Source organism: Dermacentor andersoni, chromosome 2 (genome assembly GCF_023375885.2).
Source record: "Dermacentor andersoni chromosome 2, qqDerAnde1_hic_scaffold, whole genome shotgun sequence".
Lineage (NCBI taxonomy): Eukaryota > Metazoa > Arthropoda > Arachnida > Ixodida > Ixodidae > Dermacentor > Dermacentor andersoni.
The window spans coordinates 234,150,560-234,166,091 of NC_092815.1; the positions used below are offsets into that span (position 1 = coordinate 234,150,560).

The 15,532-nt window shown below is 45.6% G+C and overlaps 1 protein-coding gene across 1 annotated transcript in view; it reads left to right on the plus strand.

Annotated features, from left to right (window-relative positions):
* Positions 1 to 15,532, plus strand: part of mEFG1 (mitochondrial translation elongation factor G 1) — a 156,330-nt gene that overhangs the window by 84,904 nt on the left and 55,894 nt on the right. Inside the window, exon 10 of the mRNA XM_050186761.2 lies at positions 6,151 to 6,229. Within this exon, the coding sequence (XP_050042718.1) occupies positions 6,151 to 6,229 (79 nt within the window). The remainder of the gene's footprint in view (positions 1 to 6,150; positions 6,230 to 15,532) is intronic.

The window sequence follows — 15,532 nt, forward strand, 5'->3', positions numbered from 1 at the left end:
CAAAGGTTGAAGCTTAGCAAGGGCTAGAGCTTTCTTAAAGAACATATCCGGAATGGAGACCTTTGTTGATGCAGCGCGACACGCTAGTGCCGACAAGTTTTCCGTAGCAATAGTTAATGACAGAGGCGAACTCCTCTCGGCAGCCTCGCTGTAGACCTCCTCGGTCGACGTGGTGGAACAGGCTGCTACAGCTCTCGCATTACTTGACACAAAATGCACTGCGGTGTATACGGACTCCCGAGCAGCTATTAGAAGGTTCGCATCAAGATTGATAGCCAAAGAAGCAGTCAGGATTCTGAACGGCAAACACTCCTTTGACATTGTTCACCGAATAGTCTGGTTCCCAGCTCACATGGGACCGGATGTATTACCGGGTCACCTCAACCCCAATGAGATAGCCCATGACCGTGTGCGAGGTTTCATATGCCGCGACGGGATGGTGTCTCGGGTGGGAGAGCTGTCTAGGGTGGGAGGTGGAAGTTTGGGAGAGCTCATCCACAGTGATCCTCTAGTTACTTCTCACAAAATCACGTCTCATTACAGAGGGAATAGGCAGAGTTTTCCCTTCCCCCATCATAAGCTCAACAGACCACAAGTTAGCCTGCTCCAGATGGGGTCCTACCCCTCTAGGGGCTTTCTGAACATGCTCCACCCGCCGTGGTTGCTTAGTGGCTATGGTGTTGTGCTGCTAAGCACGAGGTCGCGGGATCAAATCCCGGCCACAGCGGCCACATTTCAATGGGGGTGAAATGCGAAAACACCCGGGTACTTAGATTTAGGTGCACGTTAAAGAACCCCAGGTGGTCGAAATTTCCGGAGTCCCCCACTGCGGCGTGCCTCATAATCAGAAAGTGGTTTTGGCATGTAAAATCCCATAATTCAACATGCTCCACCCAGACATTGATCCACTCTCCCCAGACTGTGGCACTCAATTTCGTTCATTAAGTCACGGGCTCTGGCAGTTCTCTATGTTATAGGGTTTTAACCGAGAAGACTGGTACGAAGGCCATCAAAGACCCCAGACAAGGCGTCCAGCTCTTGGCTGTCCAGAGGGCCCGGGAACGAGCCTAGAGGCATGGCCTCCCTGTTCTGACATGGGGCTATCCAACGCCTGGGTAGGGACCTACCTAGCAGGCCGCCTGCCTAGCTCCGCAGGGCCCCAATAAAGTTGTTTACTACTACTACTACTACTAACGAATCACATGGGACTGCCAAAATTCATTTGTTATTCTGAAAGGTCGTTATAGTGAAAGTCTCAAAATTAATGTTTCCACCCATTACCCATCAGTTCATAAGTTGTCAACGTTTGAGCTATCCACAAAAATGTCACTGTTAGCCCGAAGCCTGTTGCCATTCTCCATAGATTTCGCCGCCATGCACCACCGAATCACCGTATAGTAAGAGTGACGCACACAAAACAGATGCTGACGCCAAGATAACTACCGACAAAAAGGTAGCTCCATGTCACCTCCAAAGCGCATTGTTTCTTGCTTTTTGCTTGTTTTGCTTGATCTGAACTGTCAGAGGGCAAGCGTGCGTAAACAACGCCACCTGGAAAGTGCGAAGTGCGACCATGTGGCATCCCTGCGAGTACAAAGGTTACGTTTCTCCGCACGTCTGGCTAGTATGGCTGCAGAAAGAAGGGCGAAAGAAGGAAGGGACGCTCCTCCGCTGCTAGGCGATGCGTGCCTTGGCGGAGCATGCGCTTACAAAACCGATGCATCGTCGCCTTTTCTATCTCCCATTTTTTTATTGAGCACCATTTCAGGTTTTCCGAACCCGTGCACCGTGGTGTCCGCTTTCTGTGCCTTGTCATCTGCTAGCCTACTGTTTCGGCTGCCATGAAGGATGCACGGAAATCTAAGAATCCCCAGATTTTGCAATATTAGTTCGTAGTACTGAGGTGTTGTTAACATGACACGGAAACTGAATAATGATTGTTATTCTAAAATGTTCAGTATTATCACTGAGAAGAAAACTTGGTATAGGACAAGCCAAGATGTATGCACTGAAAGATAAGCAGGGCAATATCATCAGCAATTTCAAAGATTTAGTAAAAGCAGCTGAAGAATTCTACACTGACCTGTACAATACCCAGAGCAGCCAGGACACCTCCTTTAAAAGTAGTAATGGACAGGTTACAGAGGCTCCTTCCATATTTCCTATGTATACTTTGTGGCGCAAAATACATTTCTTGAAAAGGGACAGAAGAAAGGAAGAAAGTCTTCCTTTCTTCTGTCCCTTATCAAGAAATGTATTCTGCGCCACAAAGTATAGCTAGGAAATCTAAGCACCAACTTGCCCAAGAAGTCCTTTTCGAAGCTCCTTCCATAACTTGAGATGAAGTTAGAAGGGCCGTAGAAGAAATGAAATGAGGAAAGGCAGCAGGTGAAGATGAAATAACGGTCGATTTAAACAAATATAGAGGAGACATCATGCTTGAAAAGCTTGCAGCCCTTTATACAAAATTTCTCACGACTTCAAGAATCCCAGAAAACTAAAAAATATGGCAACATTATATTGATCCACAAAAAGGAGACGTTAAAGAATTGAAAAATTATAGGCCCGTTAGCTTACTTTCAGTATTGTATAAAATATTCATGAAGGTAATTTCCAGTAGAATAAGGGCAACAATTGACTTCAGTCAACCAAGGGAACAGACTGGCTTCAGGAAGGGATACTCTACAATGGATCGCATCCATGTAATCAATCAGGTAATCGAGAAATCTGCAGACTACAATCAACCTCTCTATGTGGCTTTCATAGATTACGGAAAGGCATTTGATTCAGTAAAGATACCAACAGTCATAGAGGTACTACGTAATCAAGGACTGGAGGAAGCTTACGTAAATATCTTGGACAATATCTACAATGATTCCACAGCTACCCTAATTCTCCATAGGAAAAGTAGGAAGATACCTATAAAGAAAGGGATCAGACAAGGAGACACAATCTCTCCTATGTTATTCATTGTGTGCTTGGAAGAAGTATTCAAGCTATTAAATTGAGACGGCTTAGGGGTAAGGATCAGTGGCGAATATCTCAGCAACCTTCGGTTTGCAGATGACATTGTCAGCATATTCAGCAACACTGGGGACGAGTTACAATAAATAATTCAGGACCTTAGCAGAGAGAGAGTAAGAGTAGGGTTTAAGATTAATATGCAGAAATAAAAAATAATCATGAATAGCCTGGCAAGTGAACAAGAGTTCAGGATCGCCAGTCAGCCTATAGAGTATGCAAAGGAATACGTTTATCTAGGACAGTTACTCACAGGGGACCCTGATCATGAGAAGGAAACTTACAGAAGAATAAAATTGGGTTGGAGCGCATACGGCGGACATACTCAGACCCTTACTGGAAGCTTACCATTATCACTAAAATGAAAGGTGTACAATCAATGCATTCTACCGGTTTAACGTATGTGGCAGAAACTTGACTGACAAAGAAGCTCGAAAATAAGTTAAGGACCGCGCAAAGAATGATGGAACGAAGAATGATAGGCGTAACGTTAAGAGACGAAGAGAATGGTGGACCAGAGAGCAAACGGGCATAGCCGACATTCTAATCAACATTAAGAGAAAGAAATCGAGCTGGGCAGGTCATGTATATTGCGTAGGTTAGATAACCAGTGGATGGTTAGTGTTACTGAATGGGTGCCAAGAGAAGGGAAACGCAGTCAAGGACGGCAAAAGACTAGGTGGAGTGATGAAATTAAGGAATTCGCAGGCACAAGTTGGAATCGGATGGCACAGCACAGGGGTAATTGGAGATCGGAGGGAGAAGCCTTCGTCCTGCAGTGGACGTTGATGATGATGATGATGATGATGATGATGATTCTGAGGTTCGTATTACTGAAATATTTTTACTTTGAAACCATAACAAGTCAGCTGGAGATTTCTGAAAAGTTCGTTAATATGGTGTTCGTAGTAACAAGACGTCACTGTAGTTGGTCTGTTCTTGCGAACCTGTGCCTTATTATACCGCACCAATTTCTAATAAAGTCAGAGCCATTTCACCCTGTACCAGTCATCACTCAGGGCATTTCCTGCAAAAGAGGGCACCCTCACTGCAAACCCGTGCCCCTTGCTACTGCTAGGCTGGCTTTCCAAGAAAAGCTTAGATCCAGTGGCTAAGCGTGTTCTACAGATGAAATTTCGCCAGCAGCATGAAATTATCGCAAAATTCAGCACATCAGACACTTAGATGCGATAAACGCTAAGAACCATGTTTGCTTTTGCACAGCCAGCAACATATTTGTTTTGTTTCGAATACCTAGTTTTTGAATCGAATACAAATAATAAAACATACAATATTCGTAGTTTTAGCTGTGTCACATGTGCTCAAGTAACAGGTCTCACTCGATGACCTCTAACTTGCTGTCACAATATCAGCGAGTGCTTCGCACCATGCCTAGGGAACTTAAGACTACGCAACTGCCAACACTAGTTGCAAGGGAACGCAATGTATGTCAAGGCACCAAATGTCTCGGCTCACACTGCGCACTTACCACAGAGATAACCTCCAAGATACGACGTTTTGCCCTTATCTTGGCAAGATAGGCTCACGTTACTGCCCCTCAGCACCACCCCCTACCCCTGCGCGTGCTTGATCACGTTATCGTGCCTTAACTCCTTCCACATCCCCTTTGCACAGAAGGAATCATCAGCTCTCGTGTTTCCCTGGGTGCTGTGAGCTGCCATCGGCCCATGGCTTCTGAAAGTTGTTTACCAGCGCGACAAAAGGTGTAGCAATGTCTCCTACCTACCGCGTCCCGGCACATGCACTTTGATGGCGTTTTTCCTGCTCAAACTTTTCATGCGGAAGGTCATTTGAAATAACTTTTGCCTCGGCCAACATTTTTATAGTTTTTTGCTAGTTTTACTAGCCATACAGGCTACAAGCACACGCTTGAAATGGCCAAGAACATCGTTAAATTACACCGTGTCACAAAATCACTTTGGTAAATCGGAGAAAAAAAATGACATGGTCTTCAATGCAACTAAGATTGGGAAATGAAGATAGTTTGTTACATTGTGAATTTGGTGAAATTGACATTGATTATATCGAGATCTGACTATTCAATATGATATTTCCCTTTCTTTTTCTATATTTGATTGAATATTTAATTGGAAATCTACTACTCAGTATTCAGAAGTCCTACATATAATGTAAGTTGCCAGAGTCATAGATTTCTGCTCTATAATCAGTATCAAACTGAAGCCAAACATTTTTTTAGGGCTGTTCACATGCGAAACATGTGTAGACCAAGCAGCCGCGAGTGTTCAGGAATCGAATTCGACCGGAATGTGCCTTCACTTTCGTTGGTGAGATGGTTCCTCCCTTTTCCCGCTGTTAAACAGCCACTGCAAAGCATTTCATTCATTCACTCTGCATCAAACCTCAACTTTGGCTGCTGACGAGACTGTGCTGGCGAGGCCTAACCAGCAGGGGTGCAGGGTGGCATGCTTTTGCAGGAAGCTTGCCCTTGAAACGGCGTGTATTGTTAGTATTGTAACAAACACACAGCCAGGCATGTTAACACTCAAATTGGTGTACAAGTGCACTGATGGTGGCATGCCACATATCCACGCAGGCTAGTATGCTTTCGTGGTGCATCCATTTCTATATTGAATAAAGCGAGGCCAGGCGGTGCTAGCTTTTACAGATAGTGTTGCGATGTGTATATCATAGACCATTCTGCAGTGTGAGCGACTTGCTAACTTTCGTGAGCAAGAAATAAGTCAACCCTTGTGTCTTCGCCACGACTTTGGAGAAGCAAATCAACACGTTTACGCTTTTCACAATCTCTGGAAATTGTCGGAGACTTGTGGCAATCTCAGATAAACTTCAGATAGGCATATTTTATATATCAAATTACCATATATCGAACTATTTTGTGATCGCTTTTTAGTTCAATATATCAGGAATCGATTGTATCACACTAACTTGTGCACTACCTATTCATTATGGCACTGGTCGACTGTAGTTCATTTAGTCTCAACCAATGGAGTTACTTTATCTTGTTGACTTCACTCAGTATACGAGGCATACTTGCTATCAGTATTTCATTGCACATTATGGCCTCACTGTCACTTGTGCCAAAAATTTTTTCAATGCGTGTCGTGTGTCATATCTTTTTGCATGCAGTGCCAATGTCAAGAAGGTGGTCTTGAACCCAGCCCGGGACGACAGCCACCCCCTGGTTGCTCTGGCCTTCAAGCTGGAGGTAAGCCCTAGCATACATGCCTCAAACTGAATTGAGCAAACTTTTTCAACAGTCTTTCTTTCATGGCATGCTGATTGGCTAAAGGGATAGGAATGATCACCGTGACAAAGATTTGAAGCTGAGCACTCATTTGGACGTTGTTACTATTTAGTGGTTTGAGAAAGGTCTAATGGATAAACATCAACTGTAAGCAACTTTGATAAGACTGAGAATGGGACAAGTTGGGTTGGATGCGTAGTTGTGCAGGGTGCACAAGTTATTTGGGACATACTGACTACTTCAGGAACAGTGACAATATTTAACACAGAATGTTATATTCTCCTGCCATCCACAGTGGCCAATCAACTATGGCGTATTGCTGCTGATGACAAAGTCGCAACCTCAATTCCTGGCTGCAGCAGTGGCCCAGTGGCCCAATGAGTGTCCACCTCGTAACAGGAGGTACTGGGTTTGAATCCTGATACCACAGGAAACCCACTGGTTTTATCTAATAGGTAGAGGTGTCTCCCAACCTGGTGCTCAGCTACTGGTGGGGGTTCTCATCTCAAAAGGGGACCCTATAGAGATTTATAGGAATGGTTTTTGAGCACCATAGGCTGGCAGAATAAGTGGCTACTCACACACCGATATATTAGCAAGCATTGTGCTCACTTTACTTATGCACTCTGCCACTTGCCAGCACTCACTCACATTCCTATTGCGCCTACTCAACCTAGCAACCATTCATGCTCATGCTGGTGCCCACTCACACTCAACGGCACTTGCTCACACGGGTACTCACATCCACTCAAATCACCGTCAGTGACATTCATTCTTGCTCACATTAACTGGCACTCCTGTTCATACTCACTTCCAGGCAAGTTCATGAGCAGTCATTCCCGTTCATACTCAGCTCCATTCACACCCTTTGTTACTCACTAATGCTTTATCTCAAGCCAGCAAAATGAGTATGTATTGAGTGAGTATGCTCATCTATTCTGGGCACCCCTTGCCAGACCATAAATGGCCTTGTTGCAGAGCATCTGGCTCATCTGTGGGAGGCAGAGAAGAGCTCTTGCCGAGTCATCATCATCAGCAGCAGCCTGGCTACGCCCACTGCAGGGCAAAGGCCTCTCCCATACTTCTCCAACTACCCCTGTCATGTGCTAATTGTGGCCATGTCGTCCCTTCCAACTTCTTAATCTCATCCGCCCACCTAACTTCCTGCCACCCCCTTCTACGCTTCCCTTCGCTTGGAATCCAGTCCGTAACCCTTAATGACCATCAGTTATCTTCCCTCCTCATTACATGCCCTGCCCAAGCCCATTTCTTTTTCTTGATTTCAACTAAGATGTCATTAACTCGCGTTTATTCCCCCACCCAATCTGCTCTCTTCTTATCCCTTAACATTACACCCATCGTTCTTCTTTCCATAGCTTGTTGTGTCGTCCTCAATTTAAGGGGGGATGAGGGTCTTGAAAACCTTCTTTTTTAATTTCTTAACATATCTTCCTGAAAATTGGCATGCAGATATATCTTTGAATGCTGATCCCAAATATATATTCAGATTTGATATATCTCATCTATAAATGAAGTTATCGCAAAATAATTTATCCCACATAGGTCTTTTCTTACGGGCCATTATGATAATTTCTTAATTAAATAAACTAGTTTTAAAGAATAGCTGTCATTTCCAAGGACCCACTGCACATCCTAAAGCTAAAGAAATGTTTAAAAAGTCATTATATAGTTCATGAATGAATAACAAAGTAGGAAGAAAAAAACAATGCAGGAGTAATTAGCTTACATCTGACCTAATTGCTAGTCTATTGGGTTTAATGAAAAATGGGAAGCTTTAGGATGTAGCTGAGGTTTTACTGAAAAAAATGATACCTAATTCAATAAAATCAGTTGATGCAAACATTATGAAAAGTTCCGTAAGGCAAAGGCATTTGATCGAAAAAGCAAAGCTGAGAAAATTGCATTCAAAGTTTTGCTTACTCTGCCACTTTTGTTTGCCTATCACATGGAAAAATTTTATGCTTTAGCATGCAGCCCAGTCATTACTGAACACAATAACACCAAACTCACAGAAATCTGTTCATGTAAAGATTGTGAAAACTTCTGTATTGCATTGGCACTTCACAAAAAAAAAAAAAGAAGGCTCAGAATGTCACTTGCTATTTTCTGTGAATCTGCCACACATTCACAAAAGTCCTGGGCAGTAGTCCTGGGTTCTGTCAGGCTTGTGTTTCTTGGCCATCCTCTTCTTCACATTTTCAGCATTCGTGTGACTTTTATCAGACCTGCACAGCCTCTGTTTATCTTTTTCAAGGCTCCTACGAATGAGGCAGCTCCCAGGACTGTAACTAAGCTGTGCTGCAACAGCTCTGCTGGTTGCTGCCATTCCTTGGTTGAAGCGAGAAACTGCTTCTGCAACAGCTCTTTCAACAGCCAGCAAAGAGTCATGCGTGTTCTTGGAGCTTTGGCCCCAAATGACAGAGTGTAGGCACTCGATGGCGTTCTGTGTCATGCCATCTTTGCAGCGCTCCAAGAGGGCCTCGTCGCCCAGCCTTGCAACGATTGGCTCAAGAGCAGTGCGAACGTGGCCTGGCAGAGGGCTTTTGTGTGGTGGCTGCTCCACTTGGTTCGCCAAAGCACGATTGAAGGCACACCATGAATCAACCCCTTGAGGACAGCAACTGTGGTCTGGGGCTTCATCTGTCGAGGTCATGTTCAACAGCGTGGCATGCACTGCCTTTTTCATGCCTGCAACGTCGTGGCTGTGGCTCCGCAAGGCATAACCATAGTAGTTCGTAATTTTCTTTATCTTATCTTGGGTGAGGTTGCCCTTTCCGCCAAGAGATTCTCCTTGTGCCTTCTTCTTCTCAACCAAGTTGCGAAGAGCCGTCCCCATCCGCTTGTGGACATGGTTCAAGCAGTCTTTCTTTTCAATGGATATATATCCATACACTCCTTTCGAGGTCAATGCATGAAAGGTGCGGCTATCACCATCAGAAAGTATAGTTGTGTACCGCAACCCATTTTTTTCCAGAGACCTGTTGAACAAAATGATAGCTGCTTCAGTCTCCATCCGGCCAGCATTGCAGTCGATGTTTTTCATGCATTTGTGGTTCACAGCCCAGTCACCGTACCCATCATCACTGGGATCAGGTGCCCCTTGGCACCCACGACAGTACCTCGAGAGCACAACGTGGTCCAGTACTAGGCCAGTGTATAGCTCTATGATGCAGCCAACTGCAATATTTGAATTATGACCACGTGTTTTCCATGTGCCATCAAATATAACATCTACATTTCCTGGTGGATTCAGGAAGTTCTTGTACGTGTCCTTCACCACTTTGACGCTTGCTGCTTCTGTAGCAGTAGCTACTGCCTGGCAAGCTTTCACCATGGTATCCATATGCCCCCTGAAAGTCTTGTGGTGAAGTCCTCGGTGAGAGAGGTTCATGGTGGCACAAAAATCTGCTAGGGCAGTCGCTCCCTTGCCTATACTTTGAATTTCCTTCATTGCCCGCAAATTGACCTCAAAGGGCGTGATGTTGGATTTCCCGGGCACTCGTGGTGACGAGAAGTGCCGCTCGGCGAAATCGCAATTTGAGCATGTGAGCTCCAACTTCACTGCTAGGCCGTATTCTCTCTCACTGCACTTTGCGAGTTGGAGAGTGGTCATCCCACACTTGCTGCAGCTTGTGGACACAAACAGCTTCTTTAGCACTGAGAGATCAACGATGATGTACTCTGTGCCGCGATCGTCGTCTTCACTTGCTGTGCCGACGTTCATCAGCTCGAACTTGCGGGAAGTCGCGGACTTCTTCGCCAATGAAGTTTTAATGTTGTCTGCGTATTCTTCGCGCCCCGCGCACTCCGCCTCCGTGAAAAACACCGTGTCGAAGCGTTGAGCACGCGAGCTCGGTTCAGCCGCGTCCGTCGGCACCGAAGCGGCGTGCGGAAACGCCGAAGTCGACGTTAGGCTTAGGTCAGCCGGCTTGGCCGCTTCTGACGACACGGAATCCGAAGCGACTTGCAGCGTCTCAAAAGTTGGTATTTTCGACGGGCTTAGTCCAGGTGCATCCACCGGCACTGCAGAGACTTGCGGTAACACCGATCGGCACTGTCCAGCCACGTCCACAGGCGAAGCTAGCGTCGACGGGGTTTGTTCAGCCGCGTCCACCGGCGAAGCTGTTGTTGGCGAGCTCAGTCCGGCCGCATCCACCAAGGGCACAGCAGCTTGCGGCATCACCGAAGCTGTAGTTCTCGACGATGTAGCGCTCTTCTTATTCCATGCGCGTCTCTTTTTGCTGACTGCTTTTCGCGTGCTTGCTTTCAAGCGCGCGTCTCGCGCCATCGTGACACGCGGAACAAAGACACGAGGCACGCAAAAGCAAGAAATTCGTGGTTAAAAGAAGCGACTCAATGGCCAAAATATCTAGAAGAACGACAAAGAAAAAGGTAGAACTAAAAATACTAGGAAACAAAGAGGAGCGCAAAAAATGACGTGCATGCAAGCGAAAGCAGACGACGTGAAGGAGTCGAACAACGCGGCCGCGGAAGGCGAAGCATGCGTCACGGCCAATCGGAGGGCTGCGCTCGAGGAGGCGCCCGGTTCACCCAATCAGCGGCTGTCTCGCGACGATTTTCCGCTTAAGAACAGGTGCCGATAGCTCCGCTGCACGAGGGTCTATAGCGTGCCGAGGGGCGCCAGAATGGAGAGCAGGAAACCAGCTTTCAAACGAGACCAAGATGGCGCCGATCGGTTCACGTTGCGCGGAGCTACGGCAGCTTGAAAATGAGGCAAATCTTTGCACTTGGCGTTCAATTTCGGCTCACCGACGTTTCTAAATTGCCGTTTTTTTTATACTTCGAGTAGGAATTGAGCCATAATATTTTGTAGAGGCATAGTTGGGACATTAAAGACTTCAAAAACGCAATTTTTGAAAATTGCCATTTTTGACCATTTTTCACGATTTCAAGACCCGCGTCCCCCCTTAAGTAGAACCCTTTTCGTAAGCCTCCAGGTTTCTGTCCCGTAGGTGAGTACCGTACTGGTAAGAGACAACTGTTAGACACTTTTCTCTTGAGGGATTATGGCAACCTGCTGTTCATGATCTGAGACCCAGCCCATTCTTCTTCTTCTGATTATTTCAGTCTCATGATCCGGATCTGCGGTCACTACCTGCCCTAAGTAGATGTATTCCCTTACCACTTCCAGTGCCTTGCTACCTATCATAAACTGCTGTTCTCTTCCGAGACTGTTAAACATTACTTTAGTTTTCTGCATATTAATTTTTAGACCCGCCTTTCTGCTTTGCCTCTCCAGGTCAGTGAGCATGCATTGTAATTGGTACCCTGAGTTACTAAGCAAGGCAATATCATCAGCGAATCGCAAGTTACTAAAGTATTTTCCAGTAACTCTTATCCCCGATTCTTCCCAATCCAGGTCTCTGAATAACTCTTGTAAACACGCTGTGAATAGCATTGGACAGATTGTATCTCCCTGCCTGACACCCTTCTTTATTGGGATTTTGTTGCTTTCCTTATGGAGGACTACGGTGGCTTTGGAGCCGCTATAGATATCTTTCAGTATTTTTACATACGGCTCGTCTACACCCTGATTCCGTAATGCCTGCACGATATTTGAGATTTCGACTGAATCAAACGCTTTCTTGTAATCAATGAAAGCTGTATATAAGGGTTGGTTATATTCCGCACATTTCTCTATCACCTGATTGATAGTGTGAATATGGTTGGTTGACAGAAGTCCAAGGTGTTCCCGATTCTATTTGCGATTACCTTAGTCAACACTTTATAGGCAACGGACAGTAAGCTGATCGGTCTATAATTTTTCAAGTCTTTGGCGTCCCCTTTCTTATAGATTAAGATTATGTTGGCATTCTTCCAAGATTACGGTACGCTCGAGGTCGTGAGGCATTGCGTATACAGGGTGGCCAGTTTTTCTAGAACAATCTGCCCACCATCCTTCAACAAATCTGCTCTTACCTGATCCTCCCCAGCTGCCTTCCCCCTTTGCATAGCTCCCAAGAATTTCTTTACTTCTTCCGGCATTACTTGTAGAATGTCAAATTCCTCTAGACTATTCCCTCTTCCATTGTCGTCCTGAGTGCCACTGGTACTGTATAAATCTCTATAGAACTCCTCAGCCACTTGAACTATCTTATCCATGTTTGTAGTGATATTGCCGGCTTTGTCTCTTAACGCATACATCTTATTCTTGCCTATTCCTGGTTTCTTCTTCACTGTTTTTAGGCTGCCTCCATTCCTGAGAGCATGCTCAATTCTATCCATATTATACTTCCTTATGTCAGCTATCTTACGCTTGTTGATTAACTTGGAAAGTTCTGCTAGTTCTATTCTAGCTGTAGGGTTAAAGGCTTTCATACATCGGCGTTTCTTAATCAGATCTTCCGTCTCCTGCGATAGCTTACAGGTATCCTGTCTAACGAAGGTACCACTGACTTCTATTGTACATTCCTTAATGATACCCATAAGATTGTCTTTCATTGCTTCAACACTTAGGTCCTCTTCCTGAGTTAAACCCGAATACCTGTTTAGTAGCGTGATCCGGAATTCCTCTATTTTCCCTCTAACCGCTAACTCATTGATCGGCTTCTTATGTACCAGTTTCTTCCGTTTCCTCCTCAAGTCTAGGCTAATTCGAGTTCTTACCATCCTGTGGTCACTGCAGTGCACCTTGCCGAGCACGTCCACATCTTGTATGATGCCAGGGTTAGCACAGAGTATAAAGTCTATTTCATTTCTAGTCTCGCCATTTGGGTTACTCCACGTCCACTTTCGGTTATCCCGCTTGCGGGAGAAGGTATTCATTATCCGCAAATTATTCCATTCTGCAAACTCTACTAACTCTCCCCTGCTATTCCTAGAACCTATGCCATATTGCCTAGAACCTATGCCACTGACTTGTCTCCAGCCTGCTTCTTGCATACCCTGGCGTTGAAGTTGTCCACCAGTATAGTGTACTTTGTTTTGACTTTGTCCATCGCCAATTCCACATCTTCATAGAAACTTTCGACTTCTTTGTCATCATGGCTGGATGTATGCGCGTAGACCTGTACGACCTTCAATTTGTACCTCTTATTAAGTTTCACAACAAGACCTGCCACCCTCTCGTTAATGGTATAGAATTCCTGTGTGTTACCAGCTATATCCTTATTAATCAGGAATCCGACTGCTAGTTCTCGTCTCTCCGCTAAGCCCCGGTAGCACAGGACGTGCCCGCTTTTTAGCACTCTGTATGCTTCTTTTGTCCTCCTAACTTCACTGGGCCCTATTATATCCCATTTACTGCCCTGTAATTCCTCCAATAGCACTGCTAGACTCTCCCCACTAGATAACTTTCTAGCATTAAACATTGCCTGGTTCAGATTCCAATGGCAGCCTGTCCGGATCCAGAGATACTTAGCACCGTCTGCTATATCACATGTCTGACTGCGGCCATGGTCAGTTGCTTCGCAGCTGCTGGAGACGGGGCCGGGGTTTGATTGTTGTATTCATATAGGATGTTGTGGCCAAGTACTTGGCCACTGGTGAGGGAGTGCGTTACCGGTTGTGGTCACCGGGGTCAGGCTGCACTCCAGGCCTGTTTATACAATTTTATCAACACGCAGATTTTATTATTCCTTTTTTTTTTATCTGGTGGAAAATTGCACGGCACCGGGATTTGAGCCACGGTCCTTTTGCATGCGAGGCGGATGCTCTAACTCTACGCTATTGCTGCACCAGCCTACTGTTAAAACAGGTACAAGCGCCCTACTGACTACGTGCTCAAGCCATTTTGGGACCATTATGAGATTTGTCTCTGTGCCACGCACATGACTGGCTGCATTAGTCGCGTATATCTGGCTTCACCTATTCAACTGCTTTACTCATGCAAATGGAACTTGTTATTTTATGTGCAGACAACGTCCAATTTTTTTTACTCCCAAGGGACTGCGAAAACATCAGAAAAAAGGGCAGTTCGAAAAGAAAGAATGCATGCAAATAACACATTATTTTATGGGTATTTCTCGGCTGGAGAGGGTCAAGGACAGGGTATCAGACTTGTGCAACTCTGCTAATGCTTCGTTGAGGAGGCTAAAAAATTTTTTAAAATCCGACAGTGGGTGCCATCAATATATCTGGCGCTATCTTCAACTGGTTCAACGCTGCCTGTTGCTGCCTTAGTGGCGCGAAAAAAATCGTTGATTCACGTTTGCACAGTGTTCCACCTGTATGCGATTATGTTTATCAGACATCCGCCTATTCGTAGCAGTTGATACAAAGGAAACCCATACGGTTTCCTCAAAAGAAAAACCTCGCAGTTGAAGAAAAATTCATCCTGGTCCGGGACTCAAACCCGGGACCACCGCCTTTCCGGGGCAGCCGCTCAACAACCTGAGCTAACCAGGCGGCTAACTAGCTAAGGGAGCTAACTAGCCACCTGGTTAGCTCAGATGCTAGAGTGGCTGCCTAGGAAAAGCAGTGGTCCTGGGTTTGAGTCCCGGACCAGGACGAATTTTTCTTCAACTACGAGGCTTTTCTTTCGAGGAACCCGTGTAGGTATCCTTTGTAGCAATGACTACGAATAGGTGGATGTCTGATTTTTCCTTAAATAAGTTTCTTCTGTAACCACCTTCCGCTGTCCGCGAGCATGCCGACAGCAGACCTAAGGTCAACGGTCTAACTTCTACAGCTGTCCGAGCACAGCACCATGTGGCTGAGCGCATGTAGCCTGTTCAGAAGCTTCAGGTTGTGGATCACGCCTTGGTCCATTGGCTGCAAGATTGCTGTGTTCTGAACGTAGAGCTTTTCAATTCTGCCGGTTGAACCTTCTGTCCAACTTGCAAATGTACACTTCGAATAACTCATGTGTTCTACACGCCTTCTTGTTGGCCTCGTACTGAATAGGTAGGGTTGCCTCCTTGAAACACCTTGCGTTCTTCGATTTCCCTATGGCAAGCATCAGAAGCTTCTCGCTGACTGACATGTTGCTGCCGACAAGGACGGTCAGCTGCTCTTTACTGTGTTTGCCGTCATGACAAGGATCATCAGCAAATACAAGTGTTTTCTCTGGGAGCATTTCATAGAGCAATCCAGTTTCATCGCAGTTGAAAATGTTCTCAGTCGTAAACTGCTGCATCAAAGACTGTAGCTTTCCATTCCAATAGTGTGCGACAGCTGAATCATCGACCGTGCCACTTTCCCCACACATCTTCTTGAACTTGAGGTCATTGTGATTCTTGAAATTTCTGAGCCACCTATCTAGTCGACGTTGTTCATGGCCAC